We start from the raw sequence: 25,573 nt of genomic DNA on the forward strand, positions 1-25,573 counted from the left end.
ACACCAACCCATCATACCCAGGGCTCTAATCAAACATTAGCAAAATTATTATTTTTTAATACTTCCCTGTCACTAAATAAATATATTGATGTTTTACTTCTTTAAAATCATTTACATTTTTTATATTTTGTGAATCAAAGATGATGTGGGCTTATTTGGAACACATGCGGGCTTAAATGGTGCCAAAAGTACCAATTAAGCCCATGCCAGACTTCTGACTTTATTCCTAAATTATCTTAATTTTATATTCTAAAATGTACATCAACTAATTAATACAATTTCAAATGAGAGATTGATCTTGCATTTTAACAAATAATTTTTCTTATAAACTATGTCAATATCTATGAAAAAAACCTAGACTTAGATTTTGGTGGGCTTAATGGGTACACTTACCCTAAAGATAACACCAGTTACCCACCAATCGGTTCACATGAATATTTGAACCATAACTAAGTTATACACAGTTATCAGACACTTTTTAATAGGAATCAGTATACATACCATATTTACACTGAACATAGACAAAAAGTTTGCCAAGGCTACCTGAAATTATTTAAATAAGTGTTGGTCAGTGTGTTGATTCAGATAAACACAATTAAAATTTTATTTAACTTTGGTCAAAAATAATCAAACAAGTGTACACTTTCACAATGTTATCATCATCATCATCATCATCATCATCATTTTAACAAGGAACAAGGTCTGAGTACGTAACCGACCCTCAAGTTCCCATATTTAAAGAGTGTCACAATCAGCTATACAACAACTTTGCACTTGTCAATCGTTAAGTTACGTTTTCATTTTGACATCAGTTCTGCAGCCGCATGTCAAAATTCAGCAGCACACAAACTGTTGTCACTGGTTTCTTTAAACCACATCCCGATGCACGATAAATCCGCTTAGGTCAATTTCTGCGCAACTTTTTTGTTTGCGCAGGAATCGAGCGCAAGGAGTATCTCAACATTGGTATGTGATCTGTTTAACTTCGATTGACTGGAGGAAAGCCAGTTTTGTCTCTAGAGGCACTCGACACATCGGTTTCAATTTGAGTGTTCTACGCCGGTCACCGACCGTACGATATCTTGTATATTAGTGTCCAAATACTAAGCCGCAAGAACCGTAGCAGCACATGAACGGACAAACGGGAGTGCTAAAAGGACAAATAATGCATGTAGGAAGAATTGTGGGAAAAAGTAGCCGGGCGACTTGATGTCGAGATCATCTAGTCCTCAAGGTTATCAGGTGAGGATTATTTTAGGACAGACTTAAGGCGGTAGAATCCCTTTACAAAAGAAAAATGAGAAAGAAAAAGAACTAATACCAAAATAAAAACAGGATCTAAAGCAAATCAGACGGCAATACTGATGCTTATGGCCAATGTCCTCATTCAAACAGTGCAACTGCAAATTCAAGTAGTACAACATGGAGATTTGCTTCCCAACCGGCTCATTATCAGGGAATTACGTTTGGTTTGAAGTCGTCTTTAGACTCCTCCGACGCACAAGCAAGTGAAATCTTAAAATCGAGGCCAAAACCAAATCTATTTAGTTTGCGTCATTTCATTTGGTAAATTCCATGTTTTTTGGGGGTTGAATTCCCCAATAATGCTGCCGATACAGGTTCAGCAGGATGATTTCACATTTTAACCACTGGCGCTCCAGATCTACATATGCAGATTACATGCAAATATAGAACATAAAATTCATACATACCTGCTCATAATGTAAAAACTCTTTCTCTTTGTAGTTATGTTACTTTTATTAAGTGGTTTGACACCAGAGGGTGTAATATATAGATACAGTCAGTGAGTAGATATTATGCATGAGAAAACAAGAAAAGAAAAAAAAAAAGGTATAAAAACAGAACAAAAAGTAAAAACGAAAGAAAACAGAAACAAGAAACTGTCCACTGACCAAATTGGAGACCTGTTTTAAGTGCTTAAAAGGTAGAAGATCAAGGCCTGAGAGTCGGGCCAGGGGAAGGAATGTTAACAGGCAATAAACAAACGCTCATGAAGGCCTGAATTTCGAAGTCGAACAGCGAGTACATACGATTGACAGCGAGACGTTACTCATCCTGGTGCGTTTCCGTACTTTTGGTCGTCAAATCATAAAAACTTAAGGCTCAGCCGAAAGACGAATACATGTACGACTTTTGCGAAGTTGATCTGGTCTGAATGCTGATTGGTGCCGCTGGAGGGTTGGTTGAAATTGGCCTTCACCTCTGCCTTTTTTTTTTTCTTTCTTTCTTTTTTTAAATTATTGACGCCCTCCCAAAGAGGGCTTTTTCCAAAATATACATTGTCTCTCAGCTTCCGTGACTACGTGTGAAAAACAAGTGCTTCACTTCTTTGTCAGGATGACAACGGGGCCATATTTCTCTTACAGATTTAACGACTAAGCAAAGTACGAGATTTCTTGAGTGTCCTCCGACCTGGGCCGGGGGAAACGGGGAGGAGGGGATGTTTATTTTTTCTTGATTTTTGTTTCTTCTTGGTTTTTAAATCACTCTCTTTCTTTTTTCTTTTTTTTTTTAATTAAGTTTGTCCTGGAATATATACAGGTTGTTGGTGGCGGCCACAGCTATGACGTTCTCTTTCGGGTGCCAGGCGGTGTGTAGGATCTTCTTGTTGAAGTCCAGGCTGTCCACGCTGATTTCGTCTTTCTTCCGTTTGCCGCCGGTGCAGACCTTGCGGGGTTTGAGCATGGCACGGGGTTTACTGTTCTCCCTCGACGCCTCCAGTGTGATGTCCCTGCGCGTGTTCCTGTCGAACATCCTAAAGAAGTTGTTGTAGGAACCCGTCATAATGGCACTGAGGAGGAGGGAAGGAGGAAAAGAATAAAGATTAGTCACCATTTACTTTTTGTAAAGTTTAGGTTACCTAAACGCAGTCTCAAAAGGCTCGAGTTTGAGAATTTCTGCACAACCAAATGTAAAATAATGACATTTTCAATCAGCCACGCCACTGGTCGAGCCTTGGTTCGCATCTTAAACACTGTTAAGCATTGGTTTTGCTGCAGGACATCTGATTTGTAGGCTTGAATGGTTTCAAACTAGTGGTTTTAACTATACTGATTCAGTTCAAAAGCCTGATTTAGTGATTCTTTCAGTCCCATCAGAAATGTTCAAGTACCACTTCATCAACACGAATCAGAACCTTTTTTCCTACATGATATCATTAATATTATTAAAGTAAATATTATCATGATTAAAACTTACCAAGTATCTTCCACTCAATTTTTAATGAGTAGTTTATATACATTCAAATATTTCACAAGAAACATACCATTATCCAGTCTTTACAAATATGCACAAATAATATGGCATGTGTCATCCACACAAATTGTTGTGGTTACTGTAAAATTGACAAATCTAAGATACTTTTAGGGTCGTCACATTATTGGGAAGGATAAACTGCTTTAAAAAGTGCAACTGTAGGAATGGGACTTCAATAGAGCATGTGGGAAGCAGCGTTTGGAAATTCTACATTCTCTACATTCCCTCATGAAATACAGTTTCGCACCTGTCTGAACCGTTCCAACAGCACTCAAACTTGTCGAAAATACAGTCGTTCTCGTAGAGCGAGCACAACTTGCTACGTAGGTACTCGTGTACCTGAAACAAAGAAGCACATGGGAATCAGCAATAAACATGTCACTCTCAAAATAAGACACATTTAAGCACTGTGTGAAACTACGGGGAGGTGCCGGCACTATTTGAAGAATGTATTAATTGAAGACGTGCAACACCATGTTCTGAAAATATGCGAAACATGACTAGACATGCTCTGGAATGCCAGTTGTCGCAATAATCAGATCTCTACTGTACCTGGTAGGTCTCTACGGGCCGGTTCTCCATGTTCAGGTCCCAAACTTTGACGGAGAGGTAATCGCGGGTCATCATGTATCTACCGCTGTGGCTGAACTTGACGTCGGATATGGAGGAGATGATTTCTGAGAAGAACGACCGGCTGCTGGGATCTTCTGGCTCCTCAAAAACTTTGGAGAAACAAAACCACAATATTTTTTGTTGAAATTTCTCACTTGCAGCTCAAATGTTACAGCTTGTTTGAGTGGAAACTGTAAAATTGTGTAGTGCACAATGCACATGTACACTACCAAAAGTTTGCAGTCAGTAAGATTGTAATACTTATATTGCATTAAATGCATTATAAATATAGTTACTGTTACTTTTAATCAATTTAAAGTTGCAAAAGACTTCTATTTCAATTAAATGCTATTCTTTTGAACTTTATATTCACCCAAGAATCTTGAAAAAGAGTCTGTTTCCACAAAAATATATTAAGCAGCACAACTGTGAAAAGATATGTTTCTTCAGCACCAAATCAGCATACGATCATGTGAAATTATACTGTACCATTTCCTTTTTGTAAAGAATATTTGGCTGTATACACTGCATACTGCACATTATGAAGTAAAAAACCAAGTCCATTTTATTCCATCCAAACACTTCACTTTTATGCATTTGCAGTGTTTTGAAACGAGTGGATTTGACAGGAAGTAAATGGCCAGAGTTTGCTGTTTTGCTTTGTTGGTCTGGAATGAGGTCTAAGTTGAGAACAGTGTGTTCGATTAATTACATAACCCAGTGATTACGTAACACAAGCCCTGCTGACATTGAACACTGGAAACACACTGCAAAAACAGACAAAACGGGAACCCTCCACAGCCTTTTAGTGAGAGAGTCTGATCTTTCTTTTTTTTTAGGAAAATTATCACAAAAAAGTTCAGACTGTCTGATGGAAAATAAAGGGATGCGAGATTAGATAAAAAAAAAACATTTGGGAGAGACATTGGACTGACTTCAAATACTCACATTTACTATGTCTATCGCAGAGCGCGGCGGCCCTCATGTCACACAGGCGGATGGTTCCTTTACTACTGCTGTATACAAAGACGTTACACTGGTGTGGGTGACACTCGGCCGCCGTTATCACCTCCGTCAGCTCCTCCATATTGGCTGGTTTTATATCTACAATGTCTGAGGGGGGAAACCATAAAGGAAACCAACAGAAAGACGTTCACACACACACTTTAAAGCGGCTGAGACGTCACCGCTGCAGGCCTTGGTCATTACTTGGGGATTTGGCTTCTGAACAAAAACGTGGTTGAAAAAGATTATTGGAGGATGTTTTCTAATTGTCATTTAAAATATATTCAGATTGGCCAATGCCTTCAATATAATTTAGTTTTACAATAAAATACAATTTTTAAAAGGGTTATATTCAGGGCCTAAACATTTTTTTGCCACACCTGCCAATGGCCGATGACTTCAGAAAATGTACCGGCCACAAATATGTTTTACCAGCCATGAAACGTAGATAAATCCTTATTAAAGCTACAACTGTTATTCAGTCAAAAACAATAAGTGATTGTTCTTTGTCTTTTGTTGACTGATTAACATTAAAAACGCACACCAGCAGAAATATTAGGCTCAATCCCAATTCACCCCTTTCCCCTACCCCTCCGTTTTGCGCGTTCCTGTGAAGGGGTAGGGTTGTCTCGATTCTCTTTTGGTTGGAGGGGTAGGGGGAAGGGAAAGGGCCAGATAGCCCTTGAAACGAAGATTTTTCGGGAGCACACTTCAAACGAAGGGGTATGAGAAATGTATCTGCATACACCGGCTATAGAGGCAACATAACTGCCAATAATCATTTTCTTTATGTCACATTCAATCTTGTGTTCATATTTACGGTCATGTTATTCAAATAAACGATAAAAAAAAAAAAAAAATAATAATAATAATAATTCACTAAAGTTCGTTAACAATATGACGCGTGAAAAGCAAAAGTTTGAAGCGAAGTGGACGCGCAAATGAGGCGAATTCGCATCCACCGCGCCACGCTAAACGCCTCATTCGCGCCGCAAGACCTCCAGACGCGCGTAAACGCGTTTTAACATTGAAATCATTCGCGCCAGACGCTCTATTCGCGTTTGGTGTGAACGCAGCATTACGCGTCGAAGATATCGTCATCTCCGTTGTTTTCTGCGAACTTCAGAAGAAAAATGCAAAAAAAAATAGCTGTAACTCACGCAAGACTACAGCTGACGACGGCATCTTGGAAGTTTGTGATAAACATTGGCGCATCTCCTGTGATGTAGGCGCTAGCAACGACATGTAATGGTGTAGTAGTGGTCCCATTTCTTAGGGGAATATTTTCACCCCTACGCCTTGCCACTCTGTTTCAAGGGGCAAGGGTAAGGCGAAGGGTTAGGGGGAGCGAAGGGGTATAAAATAGAATTGGGATTGGGCCTTAGGCTGCTGTCACTTTAAGTGCTAATGCACGGATCCAATATACGAATACTGTTACACGTGTTTTATTTCTCAACTTTTTGAACACATACTTCAGATGTTTGTGCACAGAAAACTTGCCACACAGCACGAGTAACGAATTCGTGAAGATGTAAAGAGGTTATTATTAAAGGTGCAGTAAGCAATTTCTAAGAACTTCTTTAGAAAGAGAGATAGTTGAGAGAGAGAGATAGCTGAGAAATTACCAAAGAGGAAACGATCAGAGGAGTATTATTGGAAGAAGGGTTACAATCAGGCAAGGACCCGCGTTAATATTGGAAAAACGTTCCAGCGCCGGAGATACGTTAGAGAGCAGGAAGACATGAAAACAGGTTGCTTTGTTTCTGCTCGATAAGCGAGTAACATTGTGCCAAGATGTGCTATGATGATGTTGTTGAATCACAGCTGATTCATCCATACTTGCGCAAGCTGTCTGATGTTAGTGGTTGCCTGTGTTGCATAGTGTTTCCAGTTTTTTGTGGACGGACCAATGAAGGGAGGGGTGTGTTTGTTTGGGTGTTGATTTCAACATCAACAGTGTTTTTTTCAGAAATCGCTTACTGCACCTTTAAAGGATGGGCAAGGGAGGTGCACAAACTCAAACACTTATTTCATCTGCATAGAGGATGTTTACATAAGGTAAAACAGCAAATAAAACCGCTCAATTCTAAAGGTGTAAAGTGGTCATGAAAACTTAATTATAACTACAGAAGCACAAATAGCAATTTATAAATAGCAAAATAAATTCAGGGAGGACATCTGTCAATTAAAAAAAAGTCACAGATCAAGTAAAGGATACTAAAACTTCTATCTGTGATTTCTAAATGCCAGAGGTTTATTCTGAGGTCGTCTGCAGAAAGGTATGTTTCATAATCACTATTTACTGAAATGGAATTGATGTGATATGTATGTGCGTTTGCAAATATTCTGCGTGGGCTGGCTTCCACCATCAAGTCCATCGGCATCAGCACAGGAACCTGCAAGACAACCAGTGACTTAATGAAATATTAAACAAAAGAACATTTAAATGCATTTATATTTTAAATATGTCATATTCATATTTATTTTAAATATTTTCCACAATGTAAAAAAAAAAAAAAAAAACCCATCCCATCCTAGATTAATTTCTAAGGCTGATTGTGATGCACTAAAAATAAGCAAACATATGATTATAACTGGTTCCAAAGAGAGTTTTGAACACTTTACAATTAAGGTTCTATGGTTTTAAAATAAGGCTGGGTATTCAAAACGTTTTTGGCAGCCGAACCCATTTGACCTAAAACGTTTTCTTTTAAGTTAATATTTCCATAATTTAACAACACATTCACATGTTCATAGTTCTCTGAAGTCAGTTTACGGTCACATGACATGCAGGAAAACATTATACTTTTTAAGTTTTATTTGAATTATTTTTATGATTAATTTTAATCATCTCGCTAACCAGTTTGGGTTAATGCAATAGTTAACATTAACAATGAAAAAAGTATTATTTTTAATTAACGTTAACTAGTCAAATATTTCTACATCGATAGCTAAACATTAGTTAAGGAACCATACGCTAATACTGAACAATGCTATATTCATGAATTAACTTAAAGGTTGCAATAAATTTTTGGTTCACTGTTGTACAGTTTTTCCAAAATACACCCTCGTCTTGACTAGTCTGCAACACGTCTCGCTCTGTACACGTTTCTGTAAATAAGATTAAGTAAGCAACAACGGGGCATGTACTGTGGTATCGAAAAATTGTACTGTCGAAAAGCATGTACTCTACAGACTACAAGTTCTGTAAACATCAGTGAAATGACTATTTATGAATTAAATATTAATTAACTAAAAACATGCACTTGCAACTCAGTACGTCATGGGAATAAAAGAGATAGACTAACCCGTAGTGATGTGATTCGAAACGGATCTCGCAGTCTTCCGTCTTCGTCTTTAAGGTTGTATCCTTCCGCTCGTTTGTCCCTTTCACTAATCTTCCATAGTTTAATGGTTTTGTCTTTTTGATAAGAAAATTATACAAATCAGTAACAGACAAACTGCATATCTAAAACCTAGTGAGCTAAAAATGGAGCCAAAACGCAACCATGTTTTCCTTTAATCAGTCCAAAATACATAATATTTTTGTCAGGATGATCACAATACTGTCTAGGTAGGCAGCTCAAATAGTTTGGAGACATCTATAGAAAAACTACCATTCAAAAGTGTGGGGTCTGTATGATTTTTTCACGTTCTTGAAAAAAAGTATATTATGCTCATATATAATTTTCTACATATATCTTCTATGGAAGTTTTAGGACAGAAAAATGTTCATCCAATCATTGCATTTGGTCCGAATGCAATGATAGGATGTCCCACCTGCCTGTCAAGAGTATGCATTTCCATACCTCAATTACAAGATGGCAATCCGTGACCCGGAGCGGTTCACGTCCTCAGACTTGGATTTATGCGTTACTCTGGCAACACTATCAATGGTGAAATTAATCTGCAGCAGTCAGCTGGTACAAGTCAGAGCTTTCTAAGTTGTTTACGTTCATTATTATTGTAATGTTTTGTGCTTTGAGACATGAGGTAATTTAATGCTGTCTCTCATGACGCTTTGCTGAATCTGCTCCGGCTGTGTGTGACCATGTGTTATGAAGGTGGAGTGGCTTTAGAGCGCACTGGAAGGAGGGATCTAATGCTTTCAAAGATAGCTTGCTATTGCTAGCCGGTCAAAAATGGCCAACACTACCTTTAATGCATCCTTGCTGAAAAAAAGTATTAACTGCTTTACTATAAATAAATCTTAATGACCCCAAACTTTTGAATGATAGCACAAAAAAAAAAAAAAGCAGAAGCAAAAGCACAATTTACTCTTCATACCATTTGTGGACAGGAGAAAGTGTGCAGCGTTCTGTTGTGGGAGCCATCTGATTTTATTGATCTTCTCCTCTATTTCTAAACTTTTCAAGTAATCAAACTCAGGCTCATGACTCTGAAAAGTGCTGTACACGTTGTATTCCCCTCTTGAGAGTGGGCGGTTTTTACTCTGTAAAGAGAAACATTGAACACACTAGTTAACACATCTATCGAGTCACACATTCTAAAGAAAAGAAAAAAATAACTATTCTTTGGGTTGCATCACCTCCTGTTCTCTCTGAAATATGACGACTCTTCCCCCTTTGTCTCCTGTGGCTAGTAACTCCCCAGAATAGTTAAATTCAACAGTTGAGATAATGTCCGCTGTATATGCAAAAGGAAGAAAGAAAGATAAGAATCATGTATCTCATGCATTCAACACGCACAGCTTTAAGAAAGTTCAAAGCTTTGACATCAAAATTGAGTTACTTTCTAAATGCATGTTCATATGTTGTGCCAGAGACAAACAATGCTTGTCTTTCACTTAAAGTGCTCATATTATGCTATTTTAAAGGTTTCTCATTTTGTTCTGTAGGTCTCCAACAATAGGTTTACATGCATCCGATATCAAAAAACACTAATAATACTCACACAATACACACTGCAGCATCACCTCTTTTCTCAGTGTCTAAAAGGTTCGACAAAGGTTTCAGTCTCTCTAAACCTCTCCTTTCGCGAGCCAACTCTGCTCTGATTGGTCAGATAGCCCAGTCCATTGTGATCTATTGTGGTCTACTGCTTACAGCGTGTGTTGGAAACAAAACGGCCTTTAATATATCTGAATTTCAGCTCCTGAGCTTCTTCAGCGCTTGTACGAACAGTAACAATGGAGTCAGTTTTATTGTATCAATTCGAGCCAGAGTCTTTGTAGTTGTTGCTGAAACCAAATCCACTTTCAGTGTTTAATTGCGGGTCAAAGTAGATGTTGTCCGCGCCAGTTGTTTGACCACAGGCTAGCATTATACAAAACAAATTGACTGGAATTACTGACAACATGTTTCAGGCAGTTCAGAATCGGTTCTTTGTCCATTTATCAGCACTTTGATCTATGAAACTTTGCAGATCTTTTATATTCACAAACAGCTATATTACGCTTTAAAACATTCATTATTCAAGTCTCATCTTCATGCACGCTTAAGTTTAACACGATTTAACCTAAAACTCAAACTGGAGTTAACACAAATCTGTTCAGTGTGGATCATTTCCTCTCTCCACCTCTCTTGATCTCTCCCGCTCCGAGGGAAGGGCACAGGGATAAACAGAGGCATGATTCAGTGTTCCTGAAACGGAACAATTAGCCCGACGCACCCAGACCTGGCCTTCATTTAGACAACGGTTCACGTGCCAAAAACACAGTATTTGAGATGTGTGCCTCTTGTACATTTATAGAACTGAAACCAAGCTAAAAATGGGTATTTGGTTTCTTTACTGTGGATTTGATGAGGAAACTTTACACCAGGTGAGAAACGCTGATAAACAACGTATCAAAATGGAGAAATCTGGTTTTAACTACATGTTTGGTTATATGGTGTCTGATTAAAAACAGTAACAGGTTACTGGTGTCTGATAAAACAAAAAACAAGGTTATGATATGACACACACAAAAAAAAGACTTCTGTGTTTTCAGTTTACACAAAGAAAACGGTTCAGAGAAACGTCACCACTGAGTACCACCAAAGCTACGGGAGAACGCACTTTACTCAACCTTGTGAGAAAAAAATAAAAATGCAACAACATAACCTGCACACAAATGAATGTGCAACATGAGTCGGAGAACATACTTTTACATCCAAAGTAATCGGACACATCTTTATTCCATTAAGGAATGGGCAAAAAATGATTTCTCAATTAATATATATATATATATAATTCTTTTTTTTTTATGTGGTCGATTCAATATCATTTCTCAAAATCCACGAATCGATCTTTATTCCCTGAAAAAGCTTAAATGCACTGATTATTTAATTTGTATCTTTGTTCTATTTGTGTTATTGCTTGTGTTATTATTTGTTCTTTTTTTATTAATGACTGTTTACTTGTGTTTAATAATCTTTGAAATTTGTATTAGTAGTTTTATCTGTGGTATTGAAATTGGAATCGAGAATTGTTAACTTTTACTTGTATCTAACATTTTGGGTGTCATTACCTTATTTATTGCAATACAAGGATACATGGGTCAAAAACAACAAAAACAATAAATATTTTATTCATGTATTACTTTGTGGTGGGGCCAGTAAAAATGGAATCATTGAAATCAGTGAATCAAATCGAATTGAGATCTTGCGAATCGGAATCGAATCGAGACATCTGAATCGATACCCAGCCTTAATTCTATTTCAAGCTAACTTTTATATAACGGGCAAGAAAAATATTTAAATATATAATGAATAAAAACATATCACTTCACAAAACAGAACATGCTAAATTATTTTATTTTAGAAGGACATGGGTAAATAAAGTGGCTGGTGTAGCTCAAGAGGCACCAATGAAAGTTAATAGGCACCAAAGTTTTCCAAATTTCTCCTTTTGTAAAAACAATCAAAATCAACCAATAAAGTAATTAATCACAAATAATCATGATTACAATATTGACCAAAATAGTCTTGGTTATGACTTTGCCATAATCCAGCAACCCTAACTAATAGAAATTCTGGGTTGAAGGATCAGCTAATAAGCAACAAACATACAAAGCCCTCGATTCTCTGCACGTGTGTGAATGCGTGTGTGTGTTCTGGACCGTCTGTGTCTGATTAATCAATCCCTAATTCACACCAGTGACTGAGAGAATCTGATGACTCAGAAACATCAGCGGGTGAACCTCACAAAACACAGAAAGAACACGCCCGCTCATATTTCACTCCAAGATCAACAAAGATAGATATATGATCATTTTTGCATACAGAAAATGAAGGCTATTTTGGAGACCGTTTTTCACATTGCATAAAGCACACAATTAAGCAAATTTTCAGCTTATATTCCCATTACAATAATGTTTAAGTTAATAAGGAAATAAGATGTGCACGAACAGTTAAGTCAACACTTATATTTAAAAAACATGAAATACTACTGTACATCTGCATAATACTATATTTGCATATTAAATAAAAAGAAAAAAATTATTTTGCTATTAATATATTAATAATAATAATAATAATAATAATAATAATAATAGTTAAGTAGCAATTTAATGATAGCAAATAAGATGTGCAAAAAAATAAAAAAACAAGCGACAATTTATATATTTAATAAATTCAACATTTGAAATCTACATATATGCATTTTAATGTAATTATTATTGTTATTTTTAATATAACGTACAATATAATATATACATTAAAAATATTTGCAAATACAAATTCAATATTTGAAATATTCAATTCTTTGCATTTATAAATAAACAATTGTAATAATAATAATAATAATAATAATAATAAGTTAATAAAATAAACATTGACATTTTCAGTATCAGCACTGAAACTATGGCAAAACATGATGGCTCATACTGGTTTATCAACTTCTCTCAGTAATGACATGAGTTAAGGTATATTATCATAAAAATGCAAAAAAAGATGCAAAACATCTTACCATAAAACAATCATTTTATTTCTGCAAAATATTTACACTTTATTTTAAATATTTGTCTTGACTGTGGGTGTTAGCTATGTGACATGGACATGTTTTTGTGAGATTCACTTTAGCGAGGAGAGCCGTGGTCATTAACTATCTGGATTTTTCATCCTGTGCATGTGAAAAAGACGCAAGTACAGATCCAGATCAAATACCACTGTACTGTATCAGATCCAGAGCAAACCCCACTGTACTATATCAGATCCAGATCAAACACCACTGTACTGTATCAGATCCAGAGCAAACACCACTGTACTGTATCAGATCCAGAGCAAACCCCACTGTACTGTATCAGATCCAGATCAAACACCACTGTACTGTATCAGATCCAGATCAAACACCACTGTACTGTATCAGATCCAGATCAAACGCCACTGTACTGTATCAGACCCAGATCAAACACCACTGTACTATATCAGACCCAGATCAAACACCACTTTACTGTATCAGACCCAGATCAAACGCCACTGTACTGTATCAGACCCAGATCAAACACCACTGTACTGTATCAGACCCAGAGCAAACGCCACTGTACTGTATCAGACCCAGATCAAACGCCACTGTACTGTATCAGACCCAGAGCAAACGCCACTGTACTGTATCAGACCCAGATCAAACGCCACTGTACTGTATCAGACCCAAAGCAAACGCCACTGTACTGTATCAGACCCAGAGCAAACGCCACTGTACTGTATCAGACCCAGAGCAAACGCCACTGTACTGTATCAGACCCAGAGCAAACGCCACTGTACTGTATCAGACCCAGATCAAACGCCACTGTACTATATCAGACCCAGAGCAAACGCCACTGTACTGTATCAGACCCAGAGCAAACGCCACTGTACTGTATCAGACCCAGAGCAAACGCCACTGTACTGTATCAGACCCAGAGCAAATGCCACTGTACTGTATCAGACCCAGAGCAAATACACTGTACTGTATCAGACCCAGATCAAACGCCACTGTACTGTATCAGACCCAGAGCAAACGCCACTGTATCAGACCCAGATCAAACGCCACTGTACTGTATCAGACCCAGAGCAAACACCACTGTACTGTATCAGACCCAGAGCAAACACCACTGTACTGTTTCAGACCCAGAGGAAACACCACTGTACTGTATCAGATCCAGAGCAAACACACTGTACTGTATCAGATCCAGAGCAAACACACTGTACTGTATCAGACCTAGAGGAAACACCACTGTACTGTATCAGACAGAGGAAACACCACTGTACTGTATCAGATCCAGAGGAAGCAAACACCACTGTACTGTATCAGATCCAGAGGAAGCAAACACCACTGTACTGTATCAGACCCAGATCAAACACCACTGTACTGTATCAGATCCAGAGCAAACACCACTGTACTGTATCAGATATAGAGAAAACACCACTGTACTGTATCAGACCCAGATCAAACACCACTGTACTGTATCAGATATAAAGCAAACACCAATGTACTGTATAAGACCTAGAGGAAACACCACTGTACTGTATCAGACAGAGGAAACACCACTGTGCTGTATCAGATCCAGAGGAAGCAAACACCACTGTACTGTATCAGACCCAGATCAAACACCACTGTACTGTATCAGATATAGAGGAAACACCACTGTACTGTATCAGACCCAGATCAAACACCACTGTACTGTATCAGATATAGAGGAAACACCACTGTACTGTATCAGACCCAGATCAAACACCACTGTACTGTATCAGACCCAGATCAAACACCACTGTGCTGTATCAGATCCAGAGGAAGCAAACACCACTGTACTGTATCAGATCCAGAGGAAGCAAACACCACTGTACTGTATCAGACCCAGATCAAACACCACTGTACTGTATCAGATCCAGAGCAAACACCACTGTACTGTATCAGATATAAAGCAAACACCACTGTACTGTATAAGACCTAGAGGAAACACCACTGTACTGTATCAGATCCAGAGGAAGCAAACACCACTGTACTGTATCAGACCCAGATCAAACACCACTGTACTGTATCAGATATAGAGGAAACACCACTGTACTGTATCAGACCCAGATCAAACACCACTGTACTGTATCAGATATAGAGGAAACACCACTGTACTGTATCAGACCCAGATCAAACACCACTGTACTGTATCAGACCCAGATCAAACACCACTGTGCTGTATCTGATCCAGAGGAAGCAAACACCACTGTACTGTATCAGATCCAGAGGAAGCAAACACCACTGTACTGTATCAGACCCAGATCAAACACCACTGTACTGTATCAGACCCAGATCAAACACCACTGTACTGTATCAGATCCAGAGCAAACACCACTGTACTGTATCAGATATAAAGCAAACACCACTGTACTGTATAAGACCTAGAGGAAACACCACTGTACTGTATCAGACAGAGGAAACACCACTGTACTGTATCAGATCCAGAGGAAGCAAACACCACTGTACTGTATCAGAACCAGATCAAACACCACTGTAATGTATCAGACAGAGGAAACACCACTGTACTGTATCAGATCCAGAGCAAACACCACTGTACTGTATCAGATATAGAGGAAACACCACTGTACTGTATCAGACCCAGAGCAAACACCACTGTACTGTATCAGACCCAGATCAAACACCACTGTACTGTATCAGACCCAGATCAAACACCACTGTACTGTATCAGACCCAGATCAAACACCCCTGTACTGTATCAGACCCAGATCAAACACCACTGTATCAGACCCAGAGGAAACACCACTGTATCAGACCCAGATCAAACACCACTGTATCAGACCCAGAGGAAACGCCACTGTATCAGACCCAGATCAAACACCACTGTATCAGACCCAGATCAAACACCACTGTATCAGACCCAGATCAAACACCACTGTACTGTATCAGACCCAGAGGAAACACCACTGTACTGTATCAGATATAGAGCAAACACCACTGTACTGTATCAGATATAGAGGAAACACCACTGTACTGTATCAGACCCAGATCAAACACCACTGTACTGTATCAGACCCAGATCAAACGCCACTGTACTGTATCAGACCCAGATCAAACACCACTGTACTGTATCAGACCCAGATCAAACACCCCTGTACTGTATCAGACCCAGATCAAACACCACTGTATCAGACCCAGAGGAAACACCACTGTATCAGACCCAGATCAAACACCACTGTATCAGACCCAGAGGAAACGCCACTGTATCAGACCCAGATCAAACACCACTGTATCAGACCCAGATCAAACACCACTGTACTGTATCAGACCCAGAGGAAACACCACTGTACTGTATCAGACCCAGATCAAACACCACTGGACTGTATCAGACCCAGAGGAAACACCACTGTACTGTATCAGATCCAGATCAAACACCACTGGACTGTATCAGACCCAGAGGAAACGCCACTGTACTGTATCAGACCCAGATCAAACACCACTGGACTGTATCAGACCCAGAGGAAACACCACTGTACTGTATCAGATCCAGATCAAACACCACTGGACTGTATCAGACCCAGAGGAAACACCACTGTACTAAAAACATACAACACTATCAGACCCAGAGGAAACACCACTGTATCAGACCCAGAGCAAACACCACTGTATCAGACCCAGAGCAAACACCACTGTACTGTATCAGACCCAGAGGAAACACCACTGTACTGTATCAGACCCAGAGCAAACACCACTGTACTGTATCAGATATAGAGGAAACACCACTGTACTGTATCAGACCCAGAGCAAACACCACTGTACTGTATCAGATATAGAGGAAACACCACTGTACTGTATCAGACCCAGAGCTAACACCACTGTACTGTATCACAACACAAACAGCCGCAGCAGCAGCGGGGAAGCGTAGGCAGGAACATGACGGGTGGTGACCACCACCTCTTACACAAACCATCCGAACGATTCGTCCTAAATCTGCTAACGTCCACCTCGGACATCCTACAGCAACATTACATCAGATTCAGCACCTCCCGAAACCAGATCAATTCACAGCATCATACAGTCACCCAAACATCACCTATTAGCGTCCGTTAGCGCTAGGAAAAGCAGACCAGCCCTGACCTCGTAAAGCTCAAAAACAAGCGGAGCACACACGGAGATAAACGCACACATACCCATCCTGAAAGGTAGGGAGAAGCCATTATAGCACAGTTCCAGACTGTGGCAGTCAGCACACAGAAGACAGAGGAAGATTTAAGAGCCTGGAGAAGCTGCGGTGTGGACGCAGGGAGGGTGAGCGACGGGGTTCTGTGCGGCCATGTTAGACAGGTAAGATCATGAGGGGAACCAACCCCACACACACACACACACACACTCTTGACAGGGACCCTCCAATGTGTCATCCCAAATGAATTATGGCCTCATAAACATGAACATATAACTTTAAGGGAGTTTGCAGCACAGTCCTTCCCACAAATTACTCACTTCCTGTTTAAAAGTCATTCGGGGCTAGAGAAAAAAAACAACTGAAGCTGGACAAGATGGAAAATTCACAATATTCACCATGCTTTAAAAAATAAATAGAAATGTACATAACATCCAAGACATTTCACAAAAATATTGCCGTTCATTACTGGAAAACAAAAACAAATGTGAGCATGAAATAAATAGGCCTATTGAAAATCTATATAGGCTATATTTCATTAAAAATATCTTCATTTGTGTTCCAAAGATGAACAAAAGTCTTACAGGTTTGGAATGAAATGAAGAGTAATTAATGACAGAATTTTCATTTTTGGGTTAACTGACCCTTTAATGAAGTATAATGAGATAACAAATTCACAATGATTTCAAACCATAAATGGAAATTTACATAATTTACACACATTATATATACACACACACACACACACACATTTATGTTTGGGAAAAATTGCGCTTTAGTTCTTTTTTTTTTTTTTTTTTACTTGACAACAATGGATGTTGTTTTATGTTATATTTTTGTATACTTTAATCGACTGTTTATTGCAATATCAGGCATATCACTTTGAGCGAAGACAACATCTTATTAGCTAATCCTTAAGTGATGAGTCAAACAAACAACCAGTATGAAACAAACAATATGAACCATATTTTGCACATTTAGTCCAGTAAAACACATGCAACAAGTCAATAACACTATAAGAACATCTTATGACTAGTCTTCGGGTTCTTGCTCTAAAATCAAAAGCTCAACAACAACAAAAAAAGAGAATTGAAATGAAACCATAAGTCTTCACACTTAGGAATTACTTGGAAAACACATTGGCTGTGAGCCAGCGACTATCTCAGAGCTGTTTAGTCAGAAAGTGTGAGTGTGAGAAAGACAGTCCGTATTTATTTCTATCTTTAGATCCTGTAAGCACACAGTCTGAAGGTCTGCTAATAAAAAAACAATATGGGGCAATACTGTAATTGTATTTTGAATCCGAATTTGCACGCATCCTTATCACTACGTCTACGGCATAAAAATTCCCAAATGCGCGGAATTCAGAGAAAAGGAAATTTGCCACTCGGAGCGATCACATCTCATAGTCTAGCAAGCGATGAGTGATCTCTAAATAACCTTCTCTTCCACATAAGGGGCCAGTCTGCTCAGATGATATTACACAAGTCAACATGTGTCCGTTTCCTAGAAATCTGTTTTATTTTTCACAGAGGGCAAACCTGGAAGTGGCAAAAACATCAACAACCAACCGCCACCATGCCAACAACAGGCTAGTTTACAACAAGAACGAAAACTATAAAGATAACTATTAGCGTACACGCCAGCGGACGATATCGTTCTGTTTATTCTAAGCGCGTGCTTGTCTGTCACTTTAAATGCTTGAGCTCGTTACAGCAGGATGGATTCTGATTGGCTGTCGATGTTTTTATCGTTCATCAGCTCGATTAAATCGTTCTGAAAGTGATTCCAACTATATTGTGTCGTTGTGTGGTGTGAACTGCTATTCTTTAATGTTGAGAACAATTTTCAGAACTATATATTTATCGTTATCTTTATAGTTATTGTCCTTGGTGTAAATGGGCCTTAAGTCACTTAAAACTTTTAGCAACATTAACAACATTATACTTCATTAAAGGGTCAGTTAACCCAAAAATGAAAATTCTGTCATTAATTAGCCTACTCACTCTTTATTTCATGCCAAACCTGTAAGACTTTTGTTCATCTTTGGAACACAAATGAAGATATTTGAATGAAATTTGAGAGATTTCTGTCCCTTTATGCACCCAAAACTAAAGGGATCATTAAAAAAAAAAAAAAAAAAAAACACATGAATCAAGCGATTTAACCCAAGTCTTCTGAAGAGACATGACTACTCCATATGATTAATAGATATAATTTACGCTTTTATTCAGACATTGATCAGAGAACGTACACAGATAACTCAAATTTGGTTACTCATGCTTGCTTGACGCGTGAGATCCAATGAGGTTTGTTCTCGCGAGTCAAGCAAGTACGGTTGAGCTTCTGTTTGTTTATTGATCAATCTTTACATGTGAATAAAAGCCTATATTCAATCCGTTCACCATATAAAACGATCGTTTCTCTTAAGACTTGGATTAAACGGATGCATTTATATGGATTTATTATACGATCTCTTTATGAAAGTTTAAACCGTGAATACTTTCAATGAATGGACAGAAGTCTCTCAGATTTCATTGAAAATATCTTCATTTGTGTTTTAAAGTTGAATGAAAGACTTGTGGGTTTAGAATGACATGAGAGGGAGTCAGTGATGACAGATTTCCTTTTAAGAATCTCTCTGAACTGAATAAAACGGTGTCAAATAAAAAGCAACATTTAGTCTTATAAAAAGCGACAAGCCACACACAAACCTGATAGATTTAGCTAAAATACTTCATGCAGAAACTACCAAAAAAGCAACAAAAGGCCTCCCAAAAACCTACTTGGCGGAAAGTGCTCAAAAGCCGAAGATAAACATGGATGGTCTTTATAATGACTAATATAAAAGACAACAAAATAAAAATGGCAACAAAATCGAAGCGCCACAATGAACGTCAATTTGCTTTCAGAGATTCAGAAGCACAACCGTATTCCCAATCCTCACTCACTGATCTCTGGATGGAGCGCACACTCAAAGACACGACACATGGATAACGCGAGCTGGTCTGACCAGTTGGACGTGCTTTCCGCAGTTTCAAAGGCAGGATGTGCTTCCCTACTGGAGCCCCAGAATGCAGCACACACGCTCATCTAGCAATCTATAATGTGTCATGTCATATTAATACATTTTTTAAATTTTGTTACTACTGTGCTATGCTGAATGCTTGTTTGCCAATATTTGCCTTCATGAGATTAAAAACTCACAAAATAGTATGCCGAACACAGTGTCCTTTCCCACGCTGACATGTTTCCTACTAAAACTGACATATTGTTCTCTTTAAATATAGCCAATCATCTGCTACTCGTCATTGCTAGTCAGAGTTAAGGCAAGACACTACAGGAAAAAGCATTGTTTTTTTTGTCTTCTTGAGATTGCAGGCTACTTTGTTTCCATAATCTCTTTCAGACAAGAGGAAAGACAACATCCAAGTTGCACATTTACACGGTTATTTTATTACACTTTATCTTTTTGAATGCAAATTTCAAATGCAAAACGTAATAAACACTGTTTCCTGATTAAGAAATCTCGACTTCAGTAGCACTTTACCGTTTCATTCCGAATTATATTCTCGAGGTTTTTACAGGGTTTTCTTTTCTTATCATATGCCTGATTTATAGAACATTTTATTTCTTTAAACATGGTGAAAATGCATCATCTGATTTATGAAGTGACAAAATCAGCTCTGTAAAAACCTATAATATGTCAACAAAAAAAACAATTTGAACTTTGAACTTGGCTTTATCCAATGTTCAGATTTCCGGTCTGGAAATATATGTAAATTTAGTGCATATTAATTAGATCATAGCTAATTTGCATATTTAAGCATAACATTTCAGAAAACTTTTGTATTAATGTACAGACTAATCGACTGGGAAAGTATGGTTATACTTTTTTTTTTACCATGTTTTCCTGTGGTATCTTGCATTAAGTAGTATACGGGGGGAGCATTTTATTGGACAACAATTTGGACACGCCTTTGAGTGCAACTTGAGTCATCAGTATTTTTACACGTTTTCCTCCAATTACGGTTTCACTTACTTAATTTCTAAAATCAATAGGCTTTTTCACGTCCATGCATTTGCGCATATACATATATACATATATATATTGTGATAATGTCCAGCAAACTGTGCATTACTACTGACATCTATTAGCAGGTGGTTTCACCCAAAGCGATTTACAAATGAGGAACATCACAAGCAATCTGTCATTTAAGACCAAACAGTATTATTTACAGTACTGTAATGCAAAGTTAGACGCACAAGATCATCTGTCTATCGCCTTCACTCCATAGACTATTTTTTTTAAAGTGTGTGAACACATTTTTTGGACAGTAATGTCAATCTTTGGGATGAACGTGTACATTTTTATGGATTTACAACACTCCATCTCTTCCTATCATATCTCGCCATGCATGATTTTCCATACAACACACCTCATCGCTCATGCATACTCACCCAAGGGTGTTTAAGACCAATGCAAACCATTATTTACCTTCTGCAACATCTTCTTCTATGGATCCTTTGACCTGGGAGAAGCACCACTGGAAATCATTGCCTCCACCAACCCCTGCAACAACAACAACAACACAACTGCATTTAAATGCATGCACAGATCAACCTCCCAGAAGCATTCAATCACGCTGAACTCAAACCCCTGCCCCGCACGAGCATGCATACTGAGATAAAGCAGTGTATGTGGGTTTGATGTAGTCTCAGTAAAGGGGGTTGGTTTGATGTTTAGGCCGCACTGCTGCCGCTCGCGCCCCCGCCTACCAACACACACAACCCCCAGCGCGGCGCGTTTACCTGCCATCATCTCCGGTGCCTGTGCCTGTGCCTCGAGCCTTCAGCGCGGCTTATCCTCGAGCTCAGCCGGGCGGACGGTATGAACGAGCGCGGAATGAGAGCGGGTTCAGCGAGAGCGGGATCTGCCCGTGATTTGCTTTCGCTTCAAGATGGCGCACACTCCCGTCGACATGACACAGTGACGTCATTTAATCAAGCGCGCCGTGCGCCCGGCACGTCCTCGCTGCGCTGAGGTTTGCGCAGACACTGAAAGAGTTACGCAAATATGCTAAACGCCCTTGTTTGTTTGTTTATTGGGTGGATGAATGTGTTAAACATAATCGCAGACTTTCAGTCTCAGTAGTGAACAATGGAATAATTTACTGCTTGTCATTTCAAGCTGCGGTTATTTGTCAAGTTATGCAAAAAGTGTGAAATAGGATTTAATAGGTGTGTGTGTGTTTAGGATACATAAAATGCTAACTCTGGACAGAGAAGTTAGACATTTTATAATGAGGTGTTTTCATTCCACCACCACAACAGTAAAAGGCCTATTGAAATGTGTTCATGAAGCTTCAAAGATTAATAAAAAGGAAGACAAGGGAAATGCACGTTGGACATCAGAAAAACAAACAAAAAAAAGTATGAAAAAATGATTTCAAACTGAGTTGGAGTGACAATGGCATGTTAATGGCACGATTGTTAATATTTAGAATATTTCTGAAAAATAAGTGATCTACAAAAATGACAATATTATATACATACATAGGCCTATATTATGTCTCTGTGTGTGTGTGTGTGTGTGAGAGAGAGAGATCCTTTTTTACTGTAATTTTACCTTTCTGGTCATTTTGGAATTTCACTTACATCAGTTACTGCTATATTCTGTATTGTTGCATAGACTACTTCACAGGATTTTTATTTTGTATTATTATTATTATTACAAATTGTCATGACAATCTGTGTGGTATTTTCATATTTTTAAGAGATTATACCAATGTATATTTCTCTGCAAACTGTTTAATGTATGATATGTTTGAAATCCATTTTAATTTTTAAATAAAATCATCAATAAATACACCTCTTTTTTAATGCTAAGATGTTGTGTTATTCTCTGATGAAGGTGTTGACAATATAGTTCATTTGCTGTGTTATGGCTATTTCATAAGTTTGCCACATGGAGGAGCCACTATATCTGTGTGAGTGTTGACTAAATTAGACACTGGATTTAGGATATCAAATTGTTAGAGCAGTGTGTTCACTTCATTGTTCATAATTTTTGCATGTTAACACATTTGTGAATTTACTTTTGTCATCATGCGATTAATACTTTATAATAGTCAACAAATAACTGTAAGCCAATTTGGCATTCATATATAGGCCTATATATTATGTAGTTTATTTGAGGAAATCACATTGGGTGCTTCATAGAAGAACATAAATAAAGCATACAGAATAATATCAAAATGAATAATTCATCTGTTTGCAGGACCCATGTGGATCTGGCAGATGTCTTTAAATCAATGTTTTACAGAGAGCAGCGCAGAACAAAATTAGAGTGTATATCAACAGAGACATCCTGCAAACGGGAGTCATTACATGAGCCGCACTGCTAATGGGAAAGAGAAGAAGTGAGCAGTGATCTGAAGAACAAACGAGTGCTTCTCTACCACCTAATAAATGCATATGAATTCATTGATGATTTATTAATTAACTGGCCAGCAGAAATCTGCTCTGGTATTCCTGTGTGTAATTCAGAAGATTATAGGTTCTGTTTATATTTACATTAACTTTCAACAAAGCTGATTATCATGAATATTCATTTGTAAAAATGGTTTTGCTGAATTATTCTTCCATCCATTTCAGAAACACTGTGAATATGAATTCCAATGTTGTATTTCTCTGAATGCAACCAAACATTTGCACATGCATTATTTTAGGAGCTTTATTGGTCACATTATGAACATGCTGCTGATTTGTTTCAGGTCTGACCAGGTCCTATGATGTTGATTGCCACCTAAACTAATCACAAATTTCAATTAATAACTAAGGTGATAGTGCATTAGTCCTAGAGGGGTTGATTGCACCATCATTTAGGCCAAGATTATTTACTATAACACATTATGCGTTAATGACCAGCAGATGGCAGTCTTTAAATATAAATGACCTCTTTTTCTTTTTAATGGAGTCTGACTACAGCCAGCAGAATTGAAATGCAGCTGCACAGTTCATCAGGTCCAGTACTGTGTAAATGGTAATGATATAATGTCTCTGCTTGGCATCAACAGTCATTTAAGTTGCTTTTCAGCCGCTTGAGTCAGAGTTGGATCAGTGTCGATCACATGCTGTGCTGCTTGTCTGCAGATAAGAGGCAGGCAGAGCTTTTGTCGTGGTTATTTATCATATCTTATTGTTCAAATCATCTGTGCTGCATACAGTGCATATCAGTAGAAATCTACATCACAGAGTGATAAAAATGACACAAAACTGACATTTATTTCTGAAGATTGTTCATGACGCTTCATAACATTTGATGAACAGACAGTGGGACATGACTTAAAATTTGGAACATGAGAATTTAGCTGATTTTCTAAATCTAAAAAAAAAGAAAAGAAATATTAACTACATATACAATATAAAATGTGATAGGCTACTTTACAATAAGGTCTCATTTGTTAACATTGTGTATTAATTAACATGCACTAACAATGAGAAATACATTTGTTACTGTATTTACTGTTACTGTATTTATAATCTTTGTTAATGTTAGTTGTTTGTTCATGTTAGTTCACAGTGCATTAAATAATGTTAACAAATACAACTTTTAATTTGAATAATGTATTAGTAAATGTTGAAATGAACATTAATTAAGATTAATAAATGCTGTCGAAGTATTGTTTATTATTAGTTAATGTTGACTATTGTTCACTAATGTTAACTAATGAAACCTTATTGTAAAGTGTTACCATAAAAAAAAAAAAAAAATGATATAGTAGTTTGGGGTCCGAAAGATTCTTCTTCTTTTTTTAAGCAAGGATGCATTAAATTGATCAAAAGAGAAAATAAAGACTTTTTGTTTAAATTTACATTATTTTACATTTTAAAATAAATGCTGTTCATTTGAACTAGTTCATTTGAGCACAGCATTTTCAACATTGATAATAATAATAAATGTTTCTTGAGCAGCAAATCAGCATTAGAATGATTTCTGAAGGATCATGTGACACTGAAGACTGGAGTAATGATGCTGAAAATTCTGATTTGCATCACATGAATAAATTATTTACATATTAAAATAGAAAAAAACATTGTAATATTTTTTCACAATATATGCTTGTTTTTTTATTTATTTTTGATCAAATAAATGCAGCCTTGATGAGAATAAGAGACTGCTTTCAAAAGCTTCTTTTTTTTTAAATCACACCAAACCCAAACAGTTACTGTAAATGGTAATATTCACATTAATCATTTCACATATTGTTTGGGCTATGCAGTTCATATAGGCCTAATATTAATTATTTGAACTTGATTGTAAGCACATGTTTAAACAATATCAGAACAATGACAGTGGGCCCTATAGGAACAGAAAATGGGAAATGTATTCATCTCATATATGCGAGATGAAGGGAGAGTTTCTATGTCCTTTAATAAAACAGACACTGTGAAAATAAAAGCCTTTGCCAGCGATGTGGGGAGCAGCACAAGCTTTTAAGTGTAATAAACCAAATTAAATTAGCTTGGAAATCACACAGAATATACTGGCTACTTATGAGGAAGAAAAACAGGCCTTCATCTCACTCACCTTAATTATTAAGCCTT

The 25,573-nt window shown here is 37.7% G+C and overlaps 1 protein-coding gene across 1 annotated transcript; it reads right to left on the reverse strand.

The window, feature by feature from the left end:
• Nucleotides 1–580: 580 nt before the first annotated feature.
• On the reverse strand, nt 581–21,961 carry ppp2r2d (protein phosphatase 2, regulatory subunit B, delta). Its single transcript, XM_084433574.1, has 10 exons — nt 21,776–21,961; nt 21,462–21,536; nt 9,443–9,540; nt 9,181–9,346; nt 8,202–8,314; nt 7,112–7,289; nt 4,837–5,001; nt 3,829–3,998; nt 3,524–3,615; nt 581–2,812 (listed from the first exon to the last, which is right to left on the reverse strand). Exons 1-10 carry the CDS (start codon nt 21,783–21,785, stop codon nt 2,533–2,535), a joined length of 1,347 nt encoding a protein of 448 aa, XP_084289700.1. The 5' UTR covers nt 21,786–21,961; the 3' UTR covers nt 581–2,532.
• Between the last annotated feature and the right edge of the window lie 3,612 nt (nt 21,962–25,573).

The sequence above is a fragment of the Rutilus rutilus genome, assembly GCF_951802725.1.
Source record: "Rutilus rutilus genome assembly, chromosome: 16".
Taxonomy (NCBI): Eukaryota; Metazoa; Chordata; class Actinopteri; order Cypriniformes; family Leuciscidae; genus Rutilus; species Rutilus rutilus.

Bases quoted from the DNA above. Each gene is read 5' to 3' on its own strand.
- ppp2r2d (XM_084433574.1), bottom strand. The intron at 9,541-21,461 runs GTAAATAATGGT...TTGCATATACAG, and splicing joins AGAAGAAGATGTTGCAGAAG to CGGACATTATCTCAACTGTT. The intron at 5,002-7,111 runs GTATCCTTTACT...TTCCCCCCTCAG, and splicing joins AATCACAGATAGAAGTTTTA to ACATTGTAGATATAAAACCA.